The sequence below is a fragment of the Fusarium oxysporum genome, chromosome 8 (assembly GCF_000149955.1).
Source record: "Fusarium oxysporum f. sp. lycopersici 4287 chromosome 8, whole genome shotgun sequence".
In the NCBI taxonomy this organism is placed as follows: Eukaryota; Fungi; Ascomycota; class Sordariomycetes; order Hypocreales; family Nectriaceae; genus Fusarium; species Fusarium oxysporum.
In genome coordinates, this window is record NC_030993.1 from 1,802,448 (window position 1) to 1,816,063 (window position 13,616).

Sequence of the window (13,616 nt, forward strand, 5' to 3'; positions counted from 1 at the left end):
CATGTCAGGGATGGGATTTTATATGGAACAGGGAGAGACAGATTTGAGTTTTATTCTGTAAGAGGGTATAATGAAGGGTTGAGCTAAGGAATGCTCTCTGGTTCTTTGGTTCCACGACTCTATTCCCGGTTGTGCCAAACCAACAAACCTACATACGAGAGTAGCTTTTTAGTCACCCCTATGGCGATATAGAACTGCTTTTAATGGAGACGAGCTGCCTCTCATCTCATGTTCCGTATGAGTTTTGTATATGAAGTTTGTATCATCTCACATCATTCATAGTCATTGTGCAGTGCTGTTATAGCAGTATTTATGTCGTTTCCTTTTTATGACCTTCTGTTCTTGACTGTCTCCTGTGCCACCTTTGCAGTCGCATTGACGATCAACTCGTGCTCATGAGAGTGTACCTTCTCCTTATACTGTTCTAGGTCCTCTCCCTTCCACTCAATTTCCTTGACCAGGATAGGAGTACCCCTGTCTACTTCAGCGATCACGTAGTGGGCCATGATGCCTGAGCGTGTTAGTCGACCAGCCTTGAACTCATCATAAGCTCGCTCGATCGCATTGGCTCCGTCAAACTCTCCTGGTAGAGCACTGTGTGGTTTTGTTAATGATCCGGTAATTTGCAAGGACGTAATTCATTATACTCACGGGTGCAAGTTAATGACGTTCAGACCAGCTTTCTGGATAGGGTCCAGGAAAGCAGTTGAGAAGACGTGCATCCAACCAGCGAGAACAATAAGCTCAGGCTTCTCGTCGGCTGAGAGAATCTTTTCGGCCAACGCAGCGTCATATTTCCGACGACCTTCAGTCACTTTCTGCTCGTCGGTTTCTCCCTTTTCCAAGAATCCGTGAGAGATCAAGTTAAAGTATTGCCAAGGAATGCCTTGTCGCGAGTTAGTATATACACATGAAAGTCGTATGGACTAGCACGGCGTATAAGATTTTGTGAGAGGGCTCGTACCAGCTTTCTCGGCTCGGACAGTTGCGTGTGCATTCCGTCGGTTCACAATGAGAGAAATGATACGACTATTTGGGAGTGAACCGGTAGATATCGCATCAATGAGAGCCTGGAAGTTAGAGCCAAAACCAGAGGCCATTACTAGAATTCTGCATGGTGATTGGTCCGGGTTCGACATCTTGAAGTGTAGATATTGAAGTGAACTGAAGATTGTAGTATGCTTCAGTCACCACTCCGAATAATATTCTCCAGCTTCAGTTCAAATCTTTCCCCCTCTAAAGGGTATCACGTGATGCCGATAGCGGCATAACACACATTGTCGAGAAAATGGCCCAAGACACGCTTAAACAAGATATGAGAAGCTGATTAGCCTATTTTGAGCATTTACAGTGATCATACTTCATCGTCCCACTTGGTTTGTTTTGGGGTGCAGAGTTGCGTCCTAACAGCTTACATTAAGAGCCTTCTATCGCTTTTGTCAAGATTATTACCTCCGTTGTGTGTTAATCTTTCTCCGATTTTAGAAGCCACTTTCACGGGAGACTCGCTACAACGCAAAAACATTTCATCAAGCTGCATCCCCCCTTCTTGGTCATATCAAGCAAATGTCTTCAGCCCGAAACCACAGTCGATAGGTGCCGAAACTGCAACTCACTTATGGAACCATAGGGTAGTTGACCTCGAAATACCGAATTGCGTTATACCCCATTAAAACTAGCACATCGTAAGCGATAAGGCTTACAGTGACGAGTCCCACTGAACTGGAGCTTCGGGGACGCGCTGTGACTAGGTATTGCGACAGCTAACCATAACTTCAATCAACGTTGTGTTCAGTCTTTCTTTCAACGGTCTGCATCTCGATGGAGACTGGGTATACTTCGCGTGCGACAACAGAGATGCACTGAATCAACAAACTACAAATCGAAACCGAAAATGTCCTCCGGAAAGGGCGTATCCGAATTCCCAAGCTTGGAAGCCAAGCTGCAAAAACCGACCAAGCAGTCCGCTTTCGAGAAACAAAAGGCAGAAGCTGAAGCCAAGCGACTACGAGAAGAGGCAGAAACCGCCGCGGTATATAATGAATTCGTCAAAAGTTTCGACCGCGATGATGACTTCGATGGACACAACGCACCCAGCTCTTCAGCACCTCCACGCCCGCGACATGGATTTGGAGGCCCGCCACCACCCTCGGGACCGGGAAGACGACATTTTGGGACATCGGGACTGAAGAGCGGACCAGGAAGCTTGGGACCTCCGCCATCCTCGTTCGCGAAAAAGCGATCTTTCCAGGACTTTGCGCGGCCATCGCGGGATAAGGGAGTCCTGGGCTATGATGAGGGAGCCAGTGGAGGAGGGCCGATCCCAGCAGCGAGAGCTTTCAATACAAGCGATGATGAAGATATGGACGGTGTGACGGATAGGGCAGAAGAGAAGGCTATAGCGAAACCTACACTGCGACTGTCGAACATTCCTCCAGGAACTTCCCCAGCCACGATCAAGGCCCTGATCCCAGACAATCTGACAGTCGAGAATGTCCAAATCACACCTTCGAGCAGCTCTGGGAACTCGGAAAGAAAGCATGCCGTTTCGATTGTCACGTTGTCCCAGGAAACACCTGCGAACGAGATCGATGCGGCCGTCAATGCGCTACAGAACCGATATCTAGGTTATGGATATTACTTATCTCTCCATCGCCATCTTTCATCAGCCGTTGCGAGTTCGGCTGCATTGCCAAATATAGGCTCTTCAGCGACATCACATCCCTTTGGTGCGAAGCCTGTTGAGCAACCATCAGGACCACAAAACCCGCACACGCAGCATGGATTCAATAGCAGATTTGCGCCCCCAACCTCTTATGGACCTCCTGGCGCAGGCATTAATCGGTCGGCCCTGTTACATGTGCCGGTCAAACCGCCCACTGATGTAAAAATTATCCAACTAATTAGCAAGGTTATCGAGGGAGTTCTTGCCCATGGCCCAGAATTCGAGGCGCTGCTAATGTCACGACCTGAGGTGCAAAGGGAAGAAAAATGGGCATGGATATGGGATGCAAGAAGTCAAGGCGGTATATGGTACCGATGGAGACTTTGGGAGGTCATTACAGGTTCACAGCAATCACGACAACAGGGGAAATACGTCCCCCTTTTTGATGGTTCGCATGCATGGAAGGCCCCAGAGAAGAACCTCAAGTTTGAGTACACGACCAAGCTGGATGAATTCGTGTCGGACTCAGAGTACAACTCATCGGACGACGAGGATTTTGAGGATGACAATAAGAGGGAAAACCCAGATGCGGAGTCCGAAAAGGCGTTCCTCAACCCGCTGGAGAAAGCCAAGCTAACACATCTCCTTGCACGATTACCGACGTCGATGTCGAGGTTAAGAAAGGGCGATGTTGCGAGAGTGACGAGTTTCGCAATTACCCATGCTAGTCGAGGGGTTGACGAGGTCGTGGCGATGATCACCTTCAATGTTGAGAAGCCATTTGCTCTTACTAGCGCAAACCCTGACAAGAAGTCCGAGAGTAAAGAATTACAAACAAGCGCCCCCGAAGAGGCGCCAAGCAACGAGGGCCCCGATATCAGTGGTGCTAGTCTGGTGGGATTGTATGTCGTCAGTGATATACTGTCGTCTTCATCGACAAGCGGCGTGCGGCACGCCTGGCGTTTTCGGCAGCTATTTGAGACATCACTGAAAGACCGGAAGACGTTCGAGACACTGGGCCTCATGGCGGAGCGACTCAAGTGGGGACGTTTACGTGCAGAGAAGTGGAAGCGTAGCATTCACCTTGTTCTGAATCTCTGGGAGGGATGGTGCGTCTTCCCTGTTGAGAGCCAGGAACTATTTGTTCGAAGTTTTGAGAACCCGCCGTCGCTGGTTGCCATTGAGAAGGAGGATAGCGAAGAGAAGAAGGGCAAATGGAAGACGGTGGAGGATGGACAATTACGTGCACTACCGGTTTCGACCGTCGACGAGGAGGAGGAGGATGACGTTCAGGGCGAGGCGATCGATGAGGATGATGTTATTGGAGAGCCGATCGAAGAGGACGATATCGAGGGAGAACCCATCGACAAGGATGACATCGAGGGAGAGCCTATCGACGAAGACGATGTGGTTGGAGAACCAATGGATGAAGATGAGGCTGTGGGGGATGAGTTGCCCCCAGCGCCTACAGATCAACCTACAGTCGGCACCGAGAACAAGACCAAAGAAGAACCGTCTCAAGCCGGACAGCCTCGAAGACGGATGCGAGCAGTGGATATGTTTGCTGATTCAGACGACTCGGACAAGGGCGCATAGAGATAGGCCAAGTTCAATGATACCAATTTGTAATGGATTAGACGTACCGTTCCGTCTGCAAGATGGCGCCATCTAACGGCGTGGGACCAAGGCGGACCAAAGAGTAGGATGTGATCTCTAGCTTGTGTGCGACCGCTGGACATTTGAAGATCAGTTGAGTTGGATCCAATATCAAGGCCGGAACGCCAAGAATGTGCAGAGCATGACATGAGACCAGACACTAGACGAGGATCCCACGGGAGATGAGCCTAGAACAGAGGCACAATGTAACGTAGATGTGGAAAGCACATGTTGATAATTGCAACATTGTCGTTGGCAGATGAGTTTGTGATGAGCTATGCGTCTATGCTATTAGGATGGACTGTGCCTCTAACTCTTGTCAACTTTGTCGAGGCCCGAACCATGTTACGTCACAAATATTGATATGGCGGAAAGTAATTCATACGTATGAGGTAAAAACAGTCGACAGGAGAAAGCTGAGCGCTTGAGCTTTATGGTGGTGTTGGTGTTGAAGGTGGCCGGGGCCTTTGAGCCAATGGAAACTTGCTCACTCGGCCGGGTTGGCTGATGGATACGGACACAAGATAGTGGAGAGGGAAGAGAAAAGTGACATGAGTGATTGAAATGCGGTAAAGTCGATTTTTTTCTTCTTCACTATTATTGGGAGGGAACAGACCAAGCTTGTATTTATATTTAAACATGTTTCATTTTGATTAGAGTCGTTGAATTGTCAAATATGCTCTTTCGGACGTTGCACGGAAGAGAACCGCCGGGTCTCCGGCTATACAGTGCTCCGTATCGGCGGCGGCTGAATTAGAGGAACGGGCCTGAGCCGGGGGGAACATGTTGGGCTTGGCTTGTAGGTAATATTAAATCAACAACGTCATGGAGAACTTCAAATCCTGGTGATACACTCTATTACATTCGTTTTCATATTAACATGTCCTCGGAATAATTTTTATCTTATCACGGAACCATCTTCAACATGGCATGACTTTCAACGTCTACTATTCCGAGCCGATCTTAGCTGAGCTGGCACCGAACACCAAAATTGATGCGCGCCAGAGCCGAGAGCCAAGTCTGTCGTTAGCGTCACAGTGATCTTGCCAACCAAGTGCCTTGCTGGGATTAGACACCCTTTGGGCTCTTTAGGGCGTTTCTTGCACGCTGCAGCCCCCGCATGGTGGGGGGCGCGACGAACATTTGCAGGCAGGTCGTCCGCCGGCTGCTGACAAGGGAAGGGGAAAGGTTGGGTCCCTGAATAATGAACCATCTCTCGTCTTGGGTCTAGATCAAGATCCTCCGTTTTGCTTTGTTACATCTTCTTCTTACACGACAACAACGACGACGATACATGCCATTTCACACCAATCTCGCATTCTATAGCAGTCACTTACATCGGCCACAAGCTACCATTTTCATTGAGTCCTAGTACGACACTTTCATATAGCACAGCCGCCGTGAACTTTGGAAACCCGCCTTCTGTATCCCGTCGTTTGCGACGCAAATTCCGAGTCCTCGAGTGTCGCCGAGTAATCCACGCCGCTTCTTCCACACACTCTCCCTCTCATGTCGACTCTTGCGAGACTTGCGCATTTGTAGGCAATTGTTACGGCTGTGAGCCGGCCACCATCTCTACCACTATCCGTCTTGCTCCACCTCTGTCATCCGTCGTACATACGTTTCCGACGACAGTCTCACCATGCCTCTCATCAATGGAATAAAAATGGCCTGGTACGATTAATCTTGGCGCAGTCAACTGCCGTCGGTCTGTTGGTTAGACCTTGCTAACTCTGGACTTGTAGCGAGCCTTGTATTCGTGGCCATCGCTCTACTAAATGTACACACGCAAGCGAGCGACTAATGGTACCTGTGAGGAAGCCGGGTAGACCTCTTAGTACATGTCCTCATCCGGCTTCTCGCCCATGTTCTTGCGGCAGAGTCACGGCCGCGATACCAAAGAAACAAGCATGCCATTGTGGTCCCAGCAAAGACACCGAATCACCAAAGCCTGAGAACGGTGATAGCACAAGCAGCTCCACACCCCAGAGCCCTGCTAGCAAAACACCAGGTTCTGGATATCGAGTACAGAAAACGAGTTCGAAAGGCGGAAGTTCTAGCAGAAGAGAATCTGTTGACCCATCGGCCTTCCAGCGAATGGATCCCAAAATGCTCAATATTTTGCCCTCGTTCGAGGACATATCCCAGAAGCCGGTCGCGCCTCTTCCTGACATGTCTCCTTATGGAAGTATGGGTATGACACCAGCAGACAGCCCTTTTGGACCCGTCATGTATCCAGCGTTCCAACCACATATACCACCCCCTATGATGAGTCCAGGCACATCAAAAGAGACCATGGCCGGCCAGTCTGGTTCAATAACGAGCACGCAAGTTCTAGAACAACCAATCCAGTCTACACCAAAAGCCGGCTCTTGCTGCGGAGGAGGAAATTCCAATAATATTGCTTCCGTTCCAATTACAATGCCTTCAGTACCAGGCCCACCGAAAGCCAAGGCCAAGAGTTGTTGCTCTTCCAGTAATGACTCCCCCAAACTCGACCAGAAGAACGATAATGTGCCGGCCAACGATATACCGACGCCCAACAGCATGATGATGTCGCCTTTTCCGACACCCATCATGATGCCTAACGGCATGTACGCCTACTACCCTCAGCCCACTGTATTCACATACCCACCTCAGTATGGTTCATACTTGCAGCCTCTTCAGCCGGAGCAATGGAGACAAGTAATGGCCGCGATGACTTTTGCTGGTCAAGGGGGCATGCCTTCACCCTTCGGAATGCATGGTGCAACACCGTTCCCGGCCCCGACTGCCCCTCAAACTCCCCATTCAGCGACGGGCACTTCTCATCAGTGTAGCTGTGGTGCCTCGTGTGAGTGTGTAGGCTGCGCAGCCCATCCGTACAATGAAGCGACGCAGAACTATGTTCGATCGGCCTGGCAGAGCATGATGGATACCGGTTACACCCATGTGAACGGACACGGAAATGGTGAAACGCCTACAACAAATGGCCACAGCGTTACCACAAACACGGCTTCTGTACCCCCTATCGGCTCTACCGACGGGACTGTATCGCCAGTCGCCCCACAAACTCCTTCTGAAGCGGCGTCAGGCATTAGTGAAGAGCAAGCACTGTCGGCGAATGATTTCTTTTTTGTCAGTTACCCATTCGGAGACTCTTGTGCTGGTGAGGAGGCAAGCTGTCCGTGCGGAGATGATTGTCAGTGTTTAGGCTGTGTAATTCATGGCAACTCTGAGTCAGCGGTGGAAGCAGAAGGCCAGGCCTAGAAAACACCTCTGAGAGTATGAGAGCTTCTTCGATCAACCTTTCAAACTCGCCCATTGGAGATCCTGCGGATGCAAAGAAATCATCACGTAAGGGGGGAAGACGAGGGCTGCGATTTGCTAGTTTGCGATTATACCCATTGGAGTTTTGGAATGACGAAGAAGGCCACTGAAAGATTGAGAAGAATAGAGACGCTTTGGCACATTATGCATAGAAATACGATTTACTCCCCTTCACGCTATGATACATGATTCTGAGTTCACATTAGTCTCATCATTCACTGCAAAGGCATTGTGTTTGCTGTAAACTACTAACCTAAAAGTGACATTGAAGAAAAGCGGAGCGCACTGTGCTCATCCCTTGACCTCAAAATCTCATCTTAAAACACTTTGAACCAGATTCATCTCATCGATGTTCTAATTTTATCACCACAACTTTTAATCGCTTAGTTATTGGAATTGCAATACTCAGACATAGTCTCAAGGCTTCGAGATGGACCGCAGTAACCGGGTTAGAGAAAGGTCACCGCACCGTGACTACAATTATAGGAGAAGCCAGGACCGCGACACTTCATATAAAAACACGCGCTCACGGTCACGGTCACGATCACGATCACCTGATAACAAACGATCTAAGACATCATCTTATCGACACGAGAGACATCACTCTGAGCCAAGCGGCCGTCGCTCGTCTCCCAAACATCATCATCGCCATCATTCATCACATAAATCCCGGGATCATGCAAGTCGCAAGCCTGAGGCTGTGGTTAACCTACCATTCAAGGCGCGACCCTTGTCAAAAGCCGATCTGTCTTCTTTCAAGCCACTGTTTGGTGAATATCTAAGCCTTCAGAAGCAGAAGGACATCACCGAGATGGACGATCATGAAGTCAGAGGGCGATGGAAGAGCTTCATTGGGAAGTGGAACCGAAAGGAGTTGGCAGAAGGATGGTACGACCCTGAGACCTTTGCACGAATTACATCGAATCATCCAGTTGCGCCTCAAGCAAGGCGTGCTTCTGTGCATCGGGACGAAGTGCAAGAACCTATGAACGACAGAGAAGATCGTGAGAGCGAGGACGATGAAGATGACTATGGCCCAACACTTCCAGGTTCTGATCACACACGGCGGTCTGGACCAGGCATTCCCACACTTCAGGATCTATCTTTACGAGCTGAGCTTGCTGAAGAAGACAAGCAAGCATCTATCGCGGACCTACGTGAAGCGCGCAAAGCTGATCGAGCTCTGCAGAAGGAGCGTCTTGAAGACTTGGTCCCTCGTGCTGAGGCCGGGACTCGCGAGCGCATGTTGGAAAAGCGAGCAGCAGTGGCGGACAAGATGCGCTCGTTCCGCGACAAGAGCCCCGATGCCATGGAAGTCAAAGACGAGAGAGAGCTCATGGGCGGTGGAGACTCATTGGATGAGTATAAGAAAGCCAAGGAAAGAGAGCAACGGCGCAAGACAGAGAGGGAAATTCGCAGAGAGGAGATCGAAAGGGCCAAAAGGGAAGAGGTGGAAGAGAAGAAGAGAGCATGGAGGGAAAGGGAAGAGGGGACTGTGAGCATGTTGAGGGAATTGGCACGGCAGCGATTCGGATAGAGGAGATACTCACCTATATTCCCCTTCCTTCCATGGAAGTCTTGGGGCCATGACTGCGGAAGAACAACTTGTCTATTCTTATTCGGTGGATTTATATGGTAGGTTTATTGAGGGATGGTATTGACAGATGGATATTTTGGCGCACTGTGGGAGCGCACCAATTGGAAGTTTGGCCCACTCGAATCAAAACTCTTCTTCACGACTTTCAACAACCAGAAGAAGCAAAACTTGGGCTCTGAGACTCAGATCTCAGTACAAACTTGTCACCGAAACCAGACGCGAGAAAACGAGCTTAAAGAATAGCTCTTCCCTAGGACACGAAGTATTTAAACTGCACCCATATAATCACACAAAAGTCAATCGACAGAATCTTACACCCACACATATTTCAGACTTACTATTGCTCGCCCAGGATCGCATTCTTCACTCGACACAATGTCTGGCGAGGTAGACTATGGATTTGGCGACCTCATGGATGACCCAGAGGATTACTGTCCACCTACGCCCCCTCCTACATCTCAGGTCTTTACCATGCAAGGCGGCAAGCCCATAACACTTCACCTTGTTGGCGCCAGCCCTACCGAAGCCCACCATCTCTGGAACGGTGCCAAGATGATCTCCGACTTCTTCGAGGAGGATCCTTCTCGAGTACGTGAGAAGACGGTTCTGGAGCTTGGTGCCGCGGCTGGTCTGCCCAGTCTTGTCGCTGCTATTCTTGGTGCGCGCAAGGTCGTGGTGACAGATTACCCAGACCCAGATATCGTCAGAATCATGCAGAAGAACATCGATGAATGTGACGAAACGGTTGAGCCTCGTGGCCGAATCGCCAACACTGTCGACGCTGTGGGCTTCGTCTGGGGCGCTGACCCTATCCCACTGCTCACTCGCCTGAACCCAACTGATGACTCTCACGAGGAGCGCTTCGACGTTCTCATCCTGGCAGATCTTCTTTTCCGACACAGCGAGCACGGAAACATGGTCAAGTCCATCAAGGAGACCCTCAAGGTTTCCCGTGAGAGCGTGGCCTATGTCTTCTTCACATCATACCGACCGTGGAAGAAGGAGCTTGATGAGGGATTCTTTGACATTGCGCGCGATCAGGGCTTTGAGGTGGAACAGATTGCTGAGCGAAGACTCGACAAGCCACTGTTTGAGAACGACCCCGGTGACTTGGATGTGCAGAAGACTGTCAAGGGATATGCTGTGAGGTGGTCTGCCGAGAAGTGCAGTTGATCATTACGAAGGCAACGGATAGATAGGTAAAAGACGAAACTGGTTGGCAATCGGTTAATGAATGACGATTATGACAACCACGGTTGATACTGTGGATTCTCTTACATATGCACTTGCACTTGCACTTGCACTTGCACTGGCACTGGCACATGCGTAAACGTAATGAATGTCTGACTACAGAGACTCTTACTACTCACGATGCTGTACTCCAATTGCTACGTTACTTGACCTTATGAGGCTCCATTGTAGTAGATGCAACGAGCCGTCCGTTGGTGAGTACGTTCCCCACATCGATTCTTAAAAGGGCTCATAATAGCACAAGAAGAAGCACTTTTGGGCCTGCAAAAGGAACTGAAACTCTTTCTGTAAATATCCGCGCCAAGTCTCGCTTCGTTTCGACCTCTTCAACCATCCTTGCCTGTGTTACAGAGCCTTTTGGCCGATGATCTGTCAGCTGCTTGTATCTCCAAGTACTATTTTATAGCTCGAGAGGGGTACCGACCGTAACGGAATTTTTGTCTTATTTTACCGTCGGTCCACAAGCCGCAGAGTACCAGACGTTTCCGCGCCGCGCCGCAAGCCGCAATTCGTTCAACGGACCAAAACCCGCATTTTCATATCACATCATGTCCACCTCGCAGTATCTCCAAGATCTCAACAGGGATGGGTTTGTGGTCATAAAGTCAATCGTGAGCAAGGATAAGCTCGATGCTCTCCGCGAGGTCAGCTCAAAGGCCACTCAGCTGGCTCGCGAAGGGCAATGGCCTTACGGTATAACCCCTAACTATTACTCTAAATAAATATTCTCCTAATAGTATGCAGTACGAACTGTAGGAAAACAGTTCCCACCATGGGATGCCAGTCAGGCACGTGAGCATGGAATATGGGGTGTCCAACATCTCATGAACCCTGATCTCCCTGGTCATGAGCTATTCACAGAGCTGTACTTCTCTGAAGCCATTCTCGGCATTGTTAAGCAGCTGCTGCAATGCCAAGACGAGCATCTCGTGATGGAGCTGTTCAACATGCTTGTCAGGCCAGAAAGGGATTTTGAGTTGAGGTGGCATCGTGATGATATCCCCGCTGAGGCTAGTGAGGACGAGGAGATGGAGCGTCTTGGCAAGCATGCCTACCATGCTCAGTATAACTTCGCTCTATGGGATGATGATTCTCTCATCGTCGTGCCTGGCTCGCACAAGCGCGCTAGGACCTCAACTGAGCGAAACGCAGATCCCTTTGCCAAGTTCCTGCCAGACCAGCTCATCGTCAAGCTGCAGCCCGGCGATATTGTCTTTTATAATAATAATATTCTGCACCGCGGGGCTTACAGTAGCAGCAAGGAGCGAATGACACTACACGGCTCTGTTGGCCATGTGCAGGGCAGCACTCTCCGAGCGAGGAACGTTCTACAGCATGGAATTGGTAACTGGGTTGATAAATGTGCTTTCGAGTCGCTCACGGAGGAAGATAGGCGCAGGGCCGACGGTATGAGACAGCGTCTAATCCAGCTTGGCAGTGAGAGCGGTCAAGTTGGTTACTCACTCCAAGGCTGACCCTGAGAGACTGAGAAAAGCGAGGCCGGCACCAACACCTTTTGATGTCGTTGTTTGGATATATCAAGGCCCAAGGGCGCTAAGTAGGGCACATCCTGTAACAAATTGAAGAAACCAAAAGCAGCAGGGTGACATTGAACGTGACCTGACGAACTACAATTCTCCATCTGATGCTGAAAATCTACCGACAAAGGGACGCAAGAAAGGAAAAACTCAACGTCTTGATGCTTAGAAAAGTAGTTTCGTATGAACTGAGAAGGCTCCTTAGCTAGTGTCGGCACCAGCAGGCATGAGCTTGAACAACGTCTCTGATCAGACACAGTTCGAACCATTGCCAGTGTTATCACTATCAACAAATCTTGACGGTTTCTCACCTCCGTTTCAGTGTTGCTAGTGTTGCCCTTCAACATTGCGATGCGACAGCAAAGGAAGCACAGCTGAGTAACTCTGCCCTGACACGACCGAGGTTATCACGATATTATCCGGAACGAAGACCGACTTCCCGATGATATCTAAGTTGCGGCGCCCAATACAGATACGGTTTTCATAGGCTGTTTCTCAACCCCGCATTTGCACCCGGATCGAAGTGGCTGCCACCTCGTGCAAATCGTTTGGGGACCCCGGATTTTGAAAGCTCGGTCAGATCAAGGAGCTCAAAGTGTTGGGCCGACTCGAGTTGATGAGTGGTCCTGGAATGATGTAACTATCATTGAATCCGGCGAGTCAGGTACACATGTGTTTAAATAGGCTTGGATCTATTCCATAAGTGCCAAGTTAGCATACTGCACCGTAGCCTTATTATCAAACTTTCTTTCCTGGACTCGGTAACATCCCGGCGGAATGAAAAGGGTGGGCTCGGCTCATACGCGGTGTGTGACGAAGGGTCAACCCCACGGGGAAATGAAGCCTCATGTCTATAACGCGGGGGTAAAAGCTAGCCAAAGGACAATTCGAGTACCAGTATCAATCATCTACTCTAGCGGTCTGCACCTGCAGGGGGCAGAGCGCAGACTGGCTGAATGCTTGCATGATTGGGGGTAGATAATATTCATGGTGTACAGGGTGCCCAGGTTGTATGGTGGAGTGAGTCTGGAGTCTCCACGAGCTCAAGTTCCAATGCAAAGAGGCCCGGTTGCCCATGCTGAGCTGGTAAATGACTGACTCCAGTTGAGCTTGATGAGCAAATGAGCATGGTCATGTCTTCTGAGCCTGGGCCTGGGAGCGAGATCCAAAGTCTAGACTACCCCACACGCACCGACCATCAATCCCCGCACCTCCACAGATCCCAGCACTCGCTTGTCTGATCTCAAAACCTCCACTACCTATTAGTTACTATTAGCAAATACCAAAAACACCTACCGAACCTATACTGTGTATCCGAACTTGGCAAATGTCCCCGGGAGAATTTCTAAAAGGGATGATTTAAGCGCATCCGAGGAGAAGCGAAATCGGTTCCGCTCTTTAACTCGGCGATTCTATTGTCTCTAGGCATGCGAGACATGATCTATTCAAGCTGGTGCTGGCTGACAGACAACGCGAGGCTGGCTGACGTTGAACAACCAATGGGGATACAGCATCATATTCCTGTCTCAACAAAGTGCGAGAGAAGACACTCAACACGTCGATGTTAGCAGGGACCCTTGACCTTGACTGTAGGCTGATC

At 49.8% G+C, this 13,616-nt stretch overlaps 6 protein-coding genes across 6 annotated transcripts; 5 read left to right on the plus strand and 1 right to left on the minus strand.

Annotated features, from left to right (window-relative positions):
- Positions 1-24: 24 nt before the first annotated feature.
- FOXG_03225 (phosphoribosylglycinamide formyltransferase) lies at positions 25-1,266 on the minus strand. The gene is made up of 3 exons (XM_018380835.1): positions 965-1,266; positions 652-886; positions 25-594 (listed from the first exon to the last, which is right to left on the minus strand). Exons 1-3 carry the CDS (start codon positions 1,137-1,139, stop codon positions 327-329), a joined length of 678 nt encoding a protein of 225 aa, XP_018237205.1. The 5' UTR covers positions 1,140-1,266; the 3' UTR covers positions 25-326.
- Positions 1,267-1,739: 473 nt separating this feature from the next.
- Positions 1,740-4,803, plus strand: FOXG_03226 (uncharacterized protein). The gene has a single exon (XM_018380836.1). It carries the CDS (start codon positions 1,895-1,897, stop codon positions 4,259-4,261), a length of 2,367 nt encoding a protein of 788 aa, XP_018237206.1. The 5' UTR covers positions 1,740-1,894; the 3' UTR covers positions 4,262-4,803.
- A 1,627-nt stretch (positions 4,804-6,430) lies between these two features.
- Positions 6,431-7,570, plus strand: FOXG_03227 (uncharacterized protein; the record flags this gene model as incomplete). The annotated part of the gene is made up of 1 exon (XM_018380837.1): positions 6,431-7,570. One exon carries the CDS (start codon positions 6,431-6,433, stop codon positions 7,568-7,570), a length of 1,140 nt encoding a protein of 379 aa, XP_018237207.1.
- Positions 7,571-8,060: 490 nt separating this feature from the next.
- On the plus strand, positions 8,061-9,167 carry FOXG_03228 (uncharacterized protein; the record flags this gene model as incomplete). Its single annotated transcript, XM_018380838.1, has 1 exon — positions 8,061-9,167. One exon carries the CDS (start codon positions 8,061-8,063, stop codon positions 9,165-9,167), a length of 1,107 nt encoding a protein of 368 aa, XP_018237208.1.
- Positions 9,168-9,602: 435 nt separating this feature from the next.
- FOXG_03229 (uncharacterized protein) lies at positions 9,603-10,400 on the plus strand (the record flags this gene model as incomplete). The annotated part of the gene is made up of 1 exon (XM_018380839.1): positions 9,603-10,400. The coding sequence occupies one exon, from the start codon at positions 9,603-9,605 to the stop codon at positions 10,398-10,400; it is 798 nt and encodes a 265-aa protein (XP_018237209.1).
- A 266-nt stretch (positions 10,401-10,666) lies between these two features.
- FOXG_03230 (uncharacterized protein) lies at positions 10,667-12,380 on the plus strand. Its single transcript, XM_018380840.1, has 2 exons — positions 10,667-11,171; positions 11,223-12,380. The coding sequence occupies exons 1-2, from the start codon at positions 11,027-11,029 to the stop codon at positions 11,951-11,953; spliced, it is 876 nt and encodes a 291-aa protein (XP_018237210.1). The 5' UTR covers positions 10,667-11,026; the 3' UTR covers positions 11,954-12,380.
- The last annotated feature ends 1,236 nt before the right edge of the window (positions 12,381-13,616 follow it).

What these genes read in the sequence shown, in the direction of transcription:
- FOXG_03230 (XM_018380840.1), top strand. Translation starts at nt 11,027, where the DNA reads ATGTCCACCTCGCAGTATCTCCAAGATCTCAACAGGGATGGGTTTGTG. An exon ending in CGAAGGGCAATGGCCTTACG is followed by an intron (nt 11,172 to 11,222) that starts GTATAACCCCTA and finishes AATAGTATGCAG; the next exon opens with TACGAACTGTAGGAAAACAG.
- FOXG_03225 (XM_018380835.1), bottom strand. Translation starts at nt 1,139, where the DNA reads ATGTCGAACCCGGACCAATCACCATGCAGAATTCTAGTAATGGCCTCT. An exon ending in TGTCCGAGCCGAGAAAGCTG is followed by an intron (nt 887 to 964) that starts GTACGAGCCCTC and finishes ACTCGCGACAAG; the next exon opens with GCATTCCTTGGCAATACTTT. An exon ending in AACGTCATTAACTTGCACCC is followed by an intron (nt 595 to 651) that starts GTGAGTATAATG and finishes AAAACCACACAG; the next exon opens with TGCTCTACCAGGAGAGTTTG.
- FOXG_03226 (XM_018380836.1), top strand. Translation starts at nt 1,895, where the DNA reads ATGTCCTCCGGAAAGGGCGTATCCGAATTCCCAAGCTTGGAAGCCAAG.